The sequence below is a fragment of the Halichoerus grypus genome, chromosome 6 (assembly GCF_964656455.1).
Source record: "Halichoerus grypus chromosome 6, mHalGry1.hap1.1, whole genome shotgun sequence".
Lineage (NCBI taxonomy): Eukaryota > Metazoa > Chordata > Mammalia > Carnivora > Phocidae > Halichoerus > Halichoerus grypus.
Genome location: NC_135717.1, coordinates 45,832,176 through 45,845,610, shown reverse-complemented (window position 1 = coordinate 45,845,610; position 13,435 = coordinate 45,832,176). Strand labels below are relative to the sequence as shown.

Genomic DNA, 13,435 nt, shown 5'->3' with positions numbered 1-13,435 from the left:
AGAACCCAAACACAATGAACAAGATAGGAAGGACCGCTGACACTCTGTTGATCCAAATGAGAAAAGCTAATTTTTAATTATGTACATTAATAGAGAACAGAGACAAGGATACAGCTACTGGCCAACTGATTATAGATATGTAGCTTAATCCAGAAAATATTTCTATTTGGCTCTATCACGTAGTCAGACACATACATGGGAAGGGAGACAGACACCAGTCTCTAGATGGTCTGAAGAGCACGTTCTACCTTGCAGTATGTACAAACTGAACACCCGAATGAACAGACAAAAAGTCAACAACCGCTCACATGAACACACCCACTTACGAGAACTCACTTCTCCTGCCTTACTCATACAACACAGAATCTAAGTTTGCTTTGCTTAAGTAGAAGAGAAAACGCTTCAGGTTATCAGGATTCAGGAAAACCCACTCTTTGCCTCCCTTAAAACCCTTTTAATTTATTTTTATCTCCTCCTGTGAAGCTGACACATTAACTGATTTTAAAATAAAAAGAAGGAGGGGCGCCTGGGGAGCTCAGTCAGTTAAGTGTCTCCCTTCAGCTCGGGTCATGATCCCGGGGTCCTGGGATCGAGCCCCGCATTGGGCTCCCTGCTCAGCGGGGAGTGTGCTTCTCCCTCTCCCACTCCCCCTGCTTGTGTTTCCTCTCTCGCTGTGTCTCTCTCTGTCAAATAAATAAAATCTTTAAAAAATAAATAAATAAATAAAATAAAAAGAAGGGAGTCAGAATTCTCTTCATATGATAAGGTATTGATACCTAACCTAGTCCACACATTTATTCAATAGCTGTTCATTCAGCACCTATAATTCTGAGACAAATAGAAAGTGAAACACAGCCTATACAGTCCCTGATCTCAGACTTTCAAGCACTTGAGGGAGTCCAAACGGTGATTTCACGCATCACCACTGTATTTTTAAGCCCTATTGTAAAATGCCAGTGAAGTATTTAAACGCCTTATCAATATATAACAAAATACATGGTTCCTTCCTGAAGTGGCTGTAGCCGGAATTCTTACTGTGGAAAATGAGAGAATGGAAGAAGACCAGGATTAGCCTTTAACAGAATTCCTAAGATTTAATATTTTTTCTATGTTAGAGGAAAAAAACATAACTGATTCTGGGGCAATCTGATAGAAACCCAGGGCTTAAAGGCAACAGATCTGGGTGAAATCCTGTTATTTTCTAATTGTGGCATTCGATCACACCAACATCCACGAAGAACCCGCTACGTGCTCAGTGCCAGGACTCCACACAGAAATGTACACACGCTGACAAAGTCTTTGTCAGTGAACTCACAACACAGAGAAGTTGACTTCTACACACAAAACAAACAAAATATCACCACTGAGTTTAAAACTGCCTCATACATTGGTTATGGTAGTTCCAAAATGTGACAAACACGTATTACAATAGATGACTTGGTAGGATTTGAGTTGGATTCTGAAATTAAATATATCAAAGGGAAATAAGGCAATCGGGATTCTCCTGATGGGTATCACTAACAAAAGTAGGAATTCGTTTGGCACCTAGATGGGTGATAAGAAAACCAAAGTGCCAGAAGTAGAATTTGCATGTAATTAATAATAAATACCAGGTGACGGCAAGTCCGAGCTTGCGTCCATAATAATAAAGGGAAACACTTCACGGCAGGTGCCTGAGTGGCAGGACAGAAAACGGAACTCAAGGATATTAACTTGATGCTGTATGTTCCAGCCAATCTGGAAGAAATAACACCTGAAGGCAAGGAGAAGGGCCCCTGCAGCAGCTGGGCACGAGGTGACAAAGGGCACAGTCCACCGTGAAAGCACGGCATGGGGGCATTTCGGAGCAAACTAATGGCACGGTGGGCCCAGTGACGGACCACTAGAGAAAGGACATCGCAGCAGTCTAGACAGGAGGAGCGAGACGCTGGCTCACGTCTTCCACCACCCTGTGGTACAGCAAGCTAACGCAACTCGTTCTGCCACGTTTTCCTGGGGCTTTGGCCAACCGCTACCATAGGATGCCATTTTCACGGAAACTCACAAATAATGAAAAACGTGTCAAACTATTGCAACAGAACTACAAGATCACAGCAGCAATACTTACAAATACCAGGAGATAGTCAAAGGTCACACACACTACAGATTCGGAAATGCAAGGTATTTTTGGAAGACATACCCCTAGTCCCTCTTTTTGTTCTGGGTCTAGGATAGAGACCATGGTTCGGGTCTCTGTTGGTCCATCTTTGACCGAAGGGCTGGGTCACAGCCAAGTGACTCCGAGCCAAATGCTGGCAGTCGATGGCTGTAAGGTGCTTCCGTCTCACTGTTTTGTACCAACGGGCAGAAGAAATGGGACACTTGTTAGTTATCACCAACTCTCCAAGTGAGCCACAGCTTATACTTAATTTTCAGGAATCTAGTGACTGTGGACCACCCCAGCCAGCCCTTTCCTTCTTCCCCATGTTCCTATCCACTTTTAGTTATTTCCTAGTCTCTTAGCATTTCCTCCTTAGAATTTAAAAATCTTAAAATAAGATCCTAAAATGATTCTTTTATTTATTATACCTTCTGGAAGCCCTGATCATGAACTCTTTATTCAACTAATGCGTAAGTTGAGATCCAACATCTTTTCTTTGACTTCAGCCATTTATATTCCCATAATAACAGTAAGTATTTAAGAGTCGGCTATAGCTTTGCAAAAATAAACTCATTCATCATCCCCAGTATATACTAGCTTCTCCAAGTCTCAGAAGCAGAACGCGGTGACTAATGGAACAGTCCCTGTAAATTCCCAGAGGGGACCACCGGGTATGCCTGTCAGCCCCCAGGGCATCTCCGTACTGGCGCTGATGTAAGGGGACAGGACTGATGCCCCCGAGTAGAAGAGAATCAAATCCGCTCCCAAGGATCTTCAGGAGGAAATTTCATACCCTGCCTTAGCAATGTATTACAGCAGGAACTGTACCTAGGATTCTGTCTCAGAGTACTGACATGTGTAGTTCTACATTAGTCACTGTCTATCAGGTAACTCCTTTTCATATTTAACCAAGACTTTCATGTTTCTGTATCTGTTAACACATGTAAGATCTAGCTACCTCCTTATGGCATTAAACAGAACGGTTATACTGAATGTTAAACACTTTGAATAGTTACACTTTAAAAAAGAAAGAAAAAGGAGAGAGAGGACAAGAATAGATATAACAGAATTAGAGTCATCCTTTACAGAAGATGGTCAAGAATGAATAAAATCCATTCCTGTCAGTACCATATTTTTACAGGTCCTAAAAATACTCGAGTAAATTCTAGTGTCAGATGCCAGAATCTCACTCAACATTTCAGCATGAAAATGTCTAAAACCAAGTCACTGATGAGTATAATGAGCACAATTTACTTTTTTTTTTTTTTTAATCATTAATCCCCCTCTCGGCCCTTAGCTTCTTCAGAAACAATCCTTCCAAATTTCAGTTCCTTCTTTCAAGGTTTAAACAGAAGTTTTAGAACAAAAAAAATCTTCATGGATATCTTAAGACTTTAAAATAATGATTTCTACATGCAAAAACAGTTGTACAAGGCCCTCTAAAAGGATGCTAGAGACCTTCTGCTATGTGAATTGAGAGGCTAGAGGCAGAGACAGAACATGAAGCACGGAGCCGTTGACACAAACATGCCTGGAGGGATCAAAGCGGCAAGCACAGCGAGAGGAAGGGGCACCGGTGTGAGCTCCTGGCCCACCACACAGCAGCTGCCGGACCTCAGGCCACTTACTTCTCTAAGACTTCAAGGTGTTACAATGCTTAAATGAGAAAATACACCCACAAACAGTCACTGAACTATAAAGCCCCACATAAATATACCCCTCTGCTTACTCTACTTAACAAAGCTTAGCTATGACTGATTTGCATAAAACACAGAAATAACTTTCAAATTATAAAGACGCCACCTAATGGTAAGACATGAAGTGCATTAGCAGTCCAATCACAACCATGTCTGTATTCCTGGGAATATCTTTAAAAAAAAAGTAAAAAAGCTTAATTACTTATTATGAACAGAAAATATCCCCTCCAGTGTAACGGTTTTTTTTTTTTTTTTTTTTTTAAAGATTTTTTATTTATTTATTTGAGAGAGAGAGAATGAGAGAGAGCAAGCACATGAGAGGGGGGAGGGTCAGAGGGAGAAGCAGACTCCCTGCCGAGCAGGGAGCCCGATGCGGGACTCGATCCAGGGACTCCAGGATCATGACCTGAGCCGAAGGCAGTCGCTTAACCAACTGAGCCACCCAGGCGCCCTGTAACGGTTTTATAACTGATTTTTTTGTTGCTGTTGAATATATTCCTTGACGCTAACAACCAAGAGTCTTATTCACACTTACAGAGGCAAAAAATGAATGTGCACTTTGTCTACATTAAAAAAATAAAATATATTTGAAATTTTCTACATTGAAAAAAATAAGCTTAAGGTCTGATTATTCTCTTTTTATATACAAGGCACGACTTGACCACTTCTGCCTCAAACCCTTCATATTACAAAGTCAACAACTTAATTATTTTGCCTGAATGCGGACTCCAGCCAGACTGGCAAAAAGACAGAAGGTAGAACTACAGTGACCCTTCCAGAACACTGACAAGTCCTGGCCCCTAATTTGGGTGCTCCAAGCACACTTGGTTCAACTTACAGTAGCAGCTGCAGAATTCCAACCAATAAACCCACTAACACTGCAGATCCCAAATACGTGACTGGTCTTTGCTTCTCTGGCTCTTCAAATACCCACAACTGTTTCAGAGCTGGCAAACAGAACGTCTAGAATTAGAACAGGAGGTTACAGCAAAAAGCTACTAATAGACAATATCTTATTTAAAGAAGGTGAAGGTCTATTGCCAAACTGGCCTGGAGAGGAAAACCTGTCGTGGATAAAAATCACAAAGGAATAAGATTAACATCAAACCACTCAAATTCATACGATCCAGGGCCTTGGGGCCAGCGCAGACCTGCTTAGCTTACTGGGATGAGTCGGGTAACAGAAGACGTCTAAAAGACAAGAGAGACATAGAACCAGTTAGAACACTGGGGTCAGTCAAGGGTTTAGATGCCCACACAAATCTACAACATACCCTTAAATTCAGCTTTGGCAAACTGTTAAACAAGACAGTAGCTGACAGCAGGTGTGTAGAGAAGAGGTACTAAGATGCCACGCACCTTGGAACTTTTTCTGTAAAAAGTACCTAAGAATGGCTTTATCCCAGCCCTCCCCAGCTCTCCCCAGCCAGCTATCTGTAATAATGATGCCACAATGAAAACATGGGAGGCACTGATAAAGACCATCAACTAGTGGGTAATGTCTTAATCACACGCCCAGGAGTCAGTCCAGTCAGCGTGCTCCAAGTAGATAAGGAACTATTCTGTCTTTTCCGCTACCGTACCCCCTGAACATAGCACAGTACCGGACACATGGCACCTGTTCAGTGAACGCTGAGAGAGGAGAAGGATGAGAAGAGAGCAGGGAGCGTGGTAAGGCTGGGTGGCCCAGGACCCTAAGCTCCAGATCACTAGGAATTTGCTGCAGAACTGCTTTCAGAACGGTTTCCATGGGGAAACTGGCAAGGGCAGACCACACGAGAAAACATCAAGAACACCTAAAAGGAACTGTTTTTGGAAAACTAAGTTACATGGACAGAGTAGGCTCTTATTTACATATTTATTTTGTAAAATACATCAGAATCTTAAATGTTTGTTAAGAAGGTGAAATGCCTACAGAAATCTTACAAAGGCACAAGAGCAAAAGAAAGACGTAACAGGAGTGAGCAGAATATAGTATTCTGCTTCCAGAGAGTTCTGGTAAATTCCCATGGATTCCAGCATGAAGCTATCGCGGAAGGAACTAAGGGTAAGAGCGGAGGAGTAGGGGCACCCAGGCTGAGCAATCTGGCTTCTGGATATTATCATCTGAAGTGGCGTCACCTGAGCCACCCATGACTGCTGACCTGGGGGGCAGTTACCACTTTTATTGGATTTCCGTATCAAAAATTACTTTTCTGACTTCAGCTAGAGGTCAGAAAAACCAGACTGTGTTTTATCTGAGTCTCAGGCCTCTGAGAGATGGAGTGCTTCACTCAACTCAACTGGGAGCCAGAGCCCTGTGTCTGTCTACCTCTGGAGTCGTACAAATCACTGAACTGTGGTTCAACGTGTGCTACCTTCCGATTGGGAGTCAGAAGACCTCCTCTACTTAGCAGGTGTATTCCACACTTAAAGCCTCAATTCCCTTATCATTAAAAATGGGGACTATAATAACCTGCCACACTGAATTCACAGGACGACTGAGGTTCAAATGAGACAATACAGATGAAAATACTTTGTGACATCCATATCGAGGCTGACAAAACCTATCGGCTGAAATGTTAGAACTACATGTCGACCCCACCACGCTCGGTGTCTCCTTAAAGGTGCATGCGTTTTATTTTAAGAGCATGAATATTCTTGTGAAATTAAAAAAAAAAAAAAAAACAGTACCGCAAAATTCTAACCACCCTTCTATTCTTATTAACAGACTTCTAAACCAACAGTTCAAATACAATTTTATCAAAATAAAGATGCTCAAATGCTACCTCCTCCTCCCCTGAGTCACCCAAACCTCGTGGCATTCCTCCCCCGTCTAAATGGCAAGCGCGCTGTGCACCGAGTCTCAAAGGGCACCTCTCTCATTGTTAGGAGTTGCTCGTGATCCTTTAAGGAGCAAAGGTAAAGAGTGTCCCGTGATGAGTGTGCACAGTTAAAGGGATGGCGAGAGACCAGAATCACTCATGGGCTTTCCAAGCTGCATGAGGCCCCTGTGCTATGAATCTCCTCTGTACCCAAGTGGGTGTTTTGTACCCCTCTTAGAGACTCTACCACAGTGACTAACAGAAATGTGTCATCTCCCTCATGTGTCAGGACAGGAAAAAATTGAGGACGTAGGAAAGCCATTTTGTCAAACAGAACCCCGCCCATTACCACACTGCTTTTTCTGTGATGGCTTTCTTATAGCATGACATCTCTCTGACCCCCCACTCTTGTGGTCCCCCCTTTCAAGAACCCGCAGCTCAGCAGATGAGCAGCACCTCAGGTTCCCACTCTGTGCTGACTTCAAAGTGGTGATTACCTGCAGTGATTATTACCTGTACCCATCATCGAATCTCTTCACCTTGATGACAGTCGGCCCTAGCCCTGCCTCCCTAGGCCACCCCTCTCTAGACAGGCCCACTGACCGAGGTCTCCCCTGAGCAATAGCTGTTCTCAACCTCTCCTGGACTGGAAGCCCCTAGAAGGCTGGGAACATGTCTCACCACCTTATTCCTCAAAGCTCTTAATACTTTGCAAGTAACAGACCCTGAGCTTCTTGTTGAATGAGATGCATGCTGCTATGATTCCTTGACTCTGTTCTCATCAGTCGGCTTCATTCCAGAATCTTCACTGCAAAACCACTTACAAAACAAGTCACAGAAAGTGAAACGAGCTGCTCTGGGTTGTTTCTCTTCTTCCTCAGCACACAGCGAGTCTACACTTCTCTGTCTTGACCACAGTTAGGATGTCACTCTGACTGAGCTCGAGCCAACAGGATGCAAATAAAAGCGACGGGGCCCCTTGCAGGCCTGGCCCACAAAACCTCTCAGGCTGGTTCCTCCATCTTCTGCCCCCCTTCCAGTTAACAGGGAACTTGACTCCCCAGCATCCGTAGAGGCCCCATGTTCAAAATAGAAGCACCTCCAGCAGCCTGGGTCCTTGGATTACTGCTTCAAAGAGGGCCACTCCCCCCCACTCTCCAATACTCACACACACACACACACACGCACGCACGCACGCACACACTCTCACACACACAACCTGGAACCACCTTAGATTGTCCTGAGATTGAGAAATGAACTTTGTCATTACATGTTTGGGTCTATTTGTTACTGTAGCCAAGCCTACTCTAACCATCCCAGGATCATTTGAAATTGATACCAAATAATTTTCTTTCTTCCCCTATCATTGCTAATCAGAATTTCTAACAAAAAGTCCTCTAAAACTTAGAGGTTACAGACCTAAATGGACACGATGAAGATAATAAGTATCTACAATTCTACAATTCCTGGAGGGAAAGACTTAAATAACTGCTTAAAAAAAAAAAAAAAAAAAAGAAAGAAAAGAAAAGAAATCAGGGTACCTGGGTGGCTCAGCCAGTTAAGCATCTGCCTTCAGCTCAGGTCATGATCCCAGGGTCCTGGGATCGAGCCCCACAGCAGGCTCCCTGCTCAGCGGAGAGTCTGCTTCTCCCTCTGCCCCTCCCCCTGTTTGTGCTCTCTGTGTGTGTGTCAAACAAACAGATAAAATCTTAAAAGAGAAAGAAAGAAAGAAAAGAAAGGAAAGAAAGGAAGAAAGGAAAAAGAAAAGAAACAAAAGAAAAGAAAGGAAGAAAGAAAGAAAGAAAGAAAGAAAGGAGAGAAAAGAAAAAGAAAAGAAAAGGTAATTGTCTAGGACAAAGTACCTGACCGGACAGACTGCTCCTAAAAGAACCACAGAGGGCAGTTCTGCTAACTTACTGAGTCACCTAACCTCATCCTGTTAGTTCCCCACAAGCCGCCTGCTTTTCTCGGAGGGGCTCAGTGAAGACAGACAAGTGGACACTTCCCGTCTTGGGTTTCCTATGGAGATAGCAGGGTGCGCTGCAATGTGGCCCATTATGGCAAGGATCCAGGTACTTCACAGCTCAAACTGCAACCTGTGAGACCTAAGGGCCCAATTTAACCAGTTAATGTATTATTTCCCAACTTCAGCCCTGCAGGAAGTATTCATTCAAGCCAGGAAGCACTTTGCAGTAATAAAACCACCCTGTAGGTCTCTGAGATACTTTTAACAATTATCTGTAAAACTGTGTATTCGATATGCCTCATATGCAAATTACTATAGTGTATTTTACTGTTATTATATTATCATCAACTGTTTGTGTGCGTATTAACATGTCTTCCACTCGGACTGAAAGCTCTGTCATCTGGCGGGAGGCAGGAGCGAGGGCCTCCCTCAGCCCAGCACCCAACAAATACCACTCCATGTGTAACTGGCGATCAGACAAATGCACCCCCGCAGTGCTCCCCCGCTTCCCTCCATAGAAGTTTGGTTCTTCCTTGACTTCGAAACCCAGAAGTTCCTTTTCATATCCTCACTGGAACCTCACCAGATCCTACGACTGGGCCACGCTTTAACCGGGGCTCAGAGGAGGCTTGCTTCAAGTCACGACACAGCTTGTAGGCGACAGCACTTAGCTGTTCGGACTCCCCAGGGGCAGTGTTCTTTCTCCTGTAACATTCCGCCTTCTGTATCCAGCAGGCTTTAAAGCAGCCTCTGAAAACTTCAGGCTTGATTTCTAGGTCACTTTTTTTCATCATTGTGAAACGTCATAACCGAAGACTTAATAACAAGTGAGTATTTAGAAAACATAACTGTGAAGAAAATAATCACTAACTACAGTAAGCTCAAAATGGAAAAACTTCAAAATACTGTGTCCCCATTAGCACTGCAAGAAATAAACGCAGAAAGAAGATACTGTGGTCCTAGCTCCCTTGACAGGGGTGCCTCCCATCGCCACATCCTGCTTCCCTAGAAATCCCACAAGCCTGGCTCGCAGGCTTGATCTTCCTCAGATCATCTCACACTCCGCAAACACCTGCTCCTCCCGAAGAGAAAGCATTCATTTATTAGAACACAAAAGGACGGAGGTGCAGGTTTCTCACAAGGATAAGAAGGAATGGTGAAAAGAAAGGAAAAATAAGAAAATGACTGTTACTTACAGCCTAGAGTATATTTTTATATATTTGAAAGGCTTTTCCTTCTGTCAATTCATTCCACAAGCACTTTTAAGTTGTCACTATATCCCAGATTCATTATAAACACCGTGAAGGCTTCCTCTCTGGTGTCGAATGCTAAACAGCGAGCGCACAAAACACAATTTTGCCTGCGCGTAAGGCAGCGAGCAAAACAATCACAAATCACCGTACATCAGGCACTATACGCATGCGGTGCTGTGAGAGTAAAGGGAACAGAGGAGGGATGCTGAAAAAGACTTTATGAAGAGTCAGCCTCAGAAGACGAGTAGGATTCAGTAGGGCAAAAGAAACAGTATGTACAAAACACAGAGAAATAGCACAGCACTGGTGTAGTGGGAAGTCGAATTTCATTAGAACAAGAGGTTCACAGATGCGGGAGAAGGCTGGAAAAGGAATTTGAAGGCACAGATTGTAAAGGTCCTTAAATAGAGCACTAAAGAAATTGTGGGCTTCACCGTGTAGGTGTTTCGGGGGATCATCTAGCTTAGCAGCAGGGCCAATGTAGAGTCAGATTCACACTCTACAACAGTCATCCTGGAAGCTGGGTAGAGGATGGGCAGACACAGAGACCACCGGGAAAATCAGACAGAAAGCCACTTCCTTACCCGAGACAGGAGTTGGGAAAGGCCTGAGCAGCAGCAGAAATAGGGAGGAGAGGAACAGGAAAATCAACACATCTTCTTCAACAAGACTGAGAAGAACGATGAAAGACAAGGAGTGACAAAGGTAACTGACATTTCTAGCGGGAACCCAGAAGTCACGTCATCAACCACGTTAAGGAGTAAAAGAGAGTGTTTTTGTTTTTCTTGCTTTTTCCTGGAAGGGGAAGATGAAAGTTTCCCCGTTTTGAAAGCAGTTGTTTGTTTTGCTTCATTTTAAAGTTATCTGTGGGATGCCGGTTTAAGCTCCAAGCTGAACTTTGAAATAGGAGACTGGTCCTCAAAAGGCATGTGAGTGACAGTAGAAGCCGTAAGATGTGAGATGCTGTGAGATAAATTTCTAGGAGTAAGTGATTTCCAAGCCAGAAGGGCAAAGATAGAATCCAATTCGGTTTTCAAATAAAATCCGCCTAGGAAGGATAGAGGGATATGAGAAGCAGCAGAGAAAAGATGATGGCAGCAAAACTGAACTCACAGTTCTATGACCAATACCAACAGTGTTCACACACTCACAGACCACAGAACACGCCAACAATCAGGACACCGATGACCGTAGCTGAATGCTACAGGACCACGAAATACAACGTAGGAGAAAGGAGAGAAGACAGCCACATAGCAAATCCCAATGCCAATACTGACTACAAGAGAAATGAGACACTAAATAGCAGACCACAAATTCCAAAAGCCTGCGGAAAAGAAATGGGCAGCCCAACTGGGAAATCAGCAAGACCAAAGCACAGTTCCATCTGTCAGCTTACTGTACAGATTCCTCCCCTCTACACCAAGCTTTTCCTCTAGAAAATCACAAGGGCCATGGTCAGATGTGTATACGCTATCATCTAGTTATCTATAGGGGGATACAGAAGCTACATTCCTAAAGAACACAGGAGAGGATTTGCATTGAGGGCACCAGGTAAGTGACCAATTATCTGGATTTGAAATATTCTTATCGTGGGGCACCTGGGTGGTTCAGTTGGTTAAGCGACTGCCTTCGGCTCAGGTCATGATCCCGGGGCCCTAGGATCAAGCCCTGCATCAGGCTCCCTGCTCCTCGGGGAGCCTGCGTCTCCCTCTTCTGCCTGCTGCTCCCCCTGCTTGTGCTCTCTCTGTCAAATAAATAAAATCTTTAAAAAAAAAAAAAAAAAAAGAACTAGTCTTATGTGCATCCATGTGTCCCCATTTTGTTTTTAAAAACAGGGAAACCAGGGGTGCCTGGGTGGCTCAGTCGTTGAGCATCTGCCTTCAGCTCAGGTCATGATCCCAGGGTCCTGGGATCGAGCCCCACATCAGGCTCTCTGCTCGGCGGGAAGCCTGCTTCTCCCTCTCCCACTCCCACTGCTTGTGTTCCCTCTCTTGCTCTCTCTGTCAAATAAATAAAATCTTTAAAAAATAAAAACGGAAACTGGAGACATAAGGCAAGAAAAAGTGGGGTCGTTTGTGATTAGGATGGGGCTGGGGGGCATGAGCAGCAAAAAATTTGAAGTTACAAGATGCCTAAGCTTCCATTTGCACCAAACCAACAGCCGCAGTAAGAGCAATGCTGGGCATGTTCTAAAACTTGACGCATTTCAAAATACTTTTAAGCCTACCCTTTGCTGAAGTGGCAAGATATAATGGAACAATAACTTTGGCAAAGCTGATATTGGACCCAGTTCTGTCTCCAGTGACTACCCATATTACTCAGTAAATTAACCAAATTCAATCTGCTCATTAGTGAAATGGGCTTGTTTGCATGGGTCCATACCAGAGGTCTCCTTTCATTTTATCTCCCTTAATTTATGTGAGCACAGTGCCAGGCCCCAGCAGGAGCTTACTAGGTGCCACCATCCTTTGTTCCAGAGGACTTCACTACCTCTAGCTCCATGGGGAAATCACTAACTTCTTGAGGCATCAATTTCCCCACCCATAATACTGCCTCACAGGGCTGTCTGCAAATTAATTAACGTACTCTGTAAACCATACAGCGTAACACAAAATGTAAAGCATAACTGTTTCCAGGCCCGGCAAATAGTAGCAACTTTTGGACTGAAAAACCAGGAGGTTTGAATGACTAGTACCCAATAAGACCTGGTTAAGAATTCAGCACCTGCCCTAATCTCTCGCATCACCCCATTCAGCTTGCTTAGATCTCAACGTACCCTCCACAGGACAAGCTCGAGGCCCTCCCACATCACCCTAATTTTCTTAGTATTCAGAGGAGAGGTATTCAGATAAGGATTGTGCAAGAAGACACAATCAAATGACTCGCCCAAGGTCAAAACACCAGGGTAGAAAAGGAAATGCGGGCTTGTCAGCCACCGAGGCCACGTCCCCCGTGACTCCTTCTGCAACCGACGGTGAACGACCAGCCCCCCCTTCCCCGGCCGCAGGACGCAGTGTGGGGGCGCCCCTCGCCCTCCTGCGTGCACGCCTCGCCGACCCCCTCCAGCCTGGCAGCCCGCGGCGGACCCGAGCTCCTGCACAGCTGTGCTCGTCCCGGGCCCCCACGCCCCCAGCGGACCTGCTCCCAGCCCCGCCAGGCCGGACCCCCGCTCAGGACCCCAAGAGCTGAAGTGTCCACACGGCAGAGCCCCGCCCGCGCTCCCTGCCACGTCCGCGGCCTCACGCACTATGGCGCTCCGGACCGGGCCTCCCGCCGCCGCCGTCGCCGCCGCCGCCGCCGCCGCAGGGCCCGGGCCGCCCGGCCTCCCAGTCCCAGCGTCCCCAGGGCAGCGCCAGCCCGAGCAGGCCGCGGACTTCCTCCCCCAGCTCCGCCCTAGCCGCAGCCCCGGGAAGAGCCCGCCGCCAGGGCTGACGGACTGCCTGCACGTCCAATCGGAACGGCACACGGAGGGGGCGTGCTGACGGACTGCTCCACTGACCAATCGGAACGCGCTCCCCAGGGGGCGCGGCTACCGCCAGCGGACCCCGCCCCGTCCGTGCTTCCGCTGGGGCCGA

General features: G+C 45.5%; 1 protein-coding gene across 2 annotated transcripts in view; it reads right to left on the bottom strand.

Moving 5' to 3' along the window:
* Window positions 1–13,245, bottom strand: part of FBH1 (F-box DNA helicase 1) — a 52,661-nt gene extending 39,416 nt beyond the window's left edge. The window contains exons 1-2 of one of the 2 annotated variants that reach the window (XM_036090052.2): window positions 13,108–13,245; window positions 2,180–2,326 (exon numbers count right to left, since the gene is read on the bottom strand). In XM_036090052.2, coding sequence (XP_035945945.1) covers window positions 2,180–2,326; window position 13,108 — 148 coding nt within the window. In that variant the 5' untranslated portion in view covers window positions 13,109–13,245. The remainder of the gene's footprint in view (window positions 1–2,179; window positions 2,327–13,107) is intronic. The other variant, XM_036090054.2, reaches the window with a different exon arrangement.
* Between the last annotated feature and the right edge of the window lie 190 nt (window positions 13,246–13,435).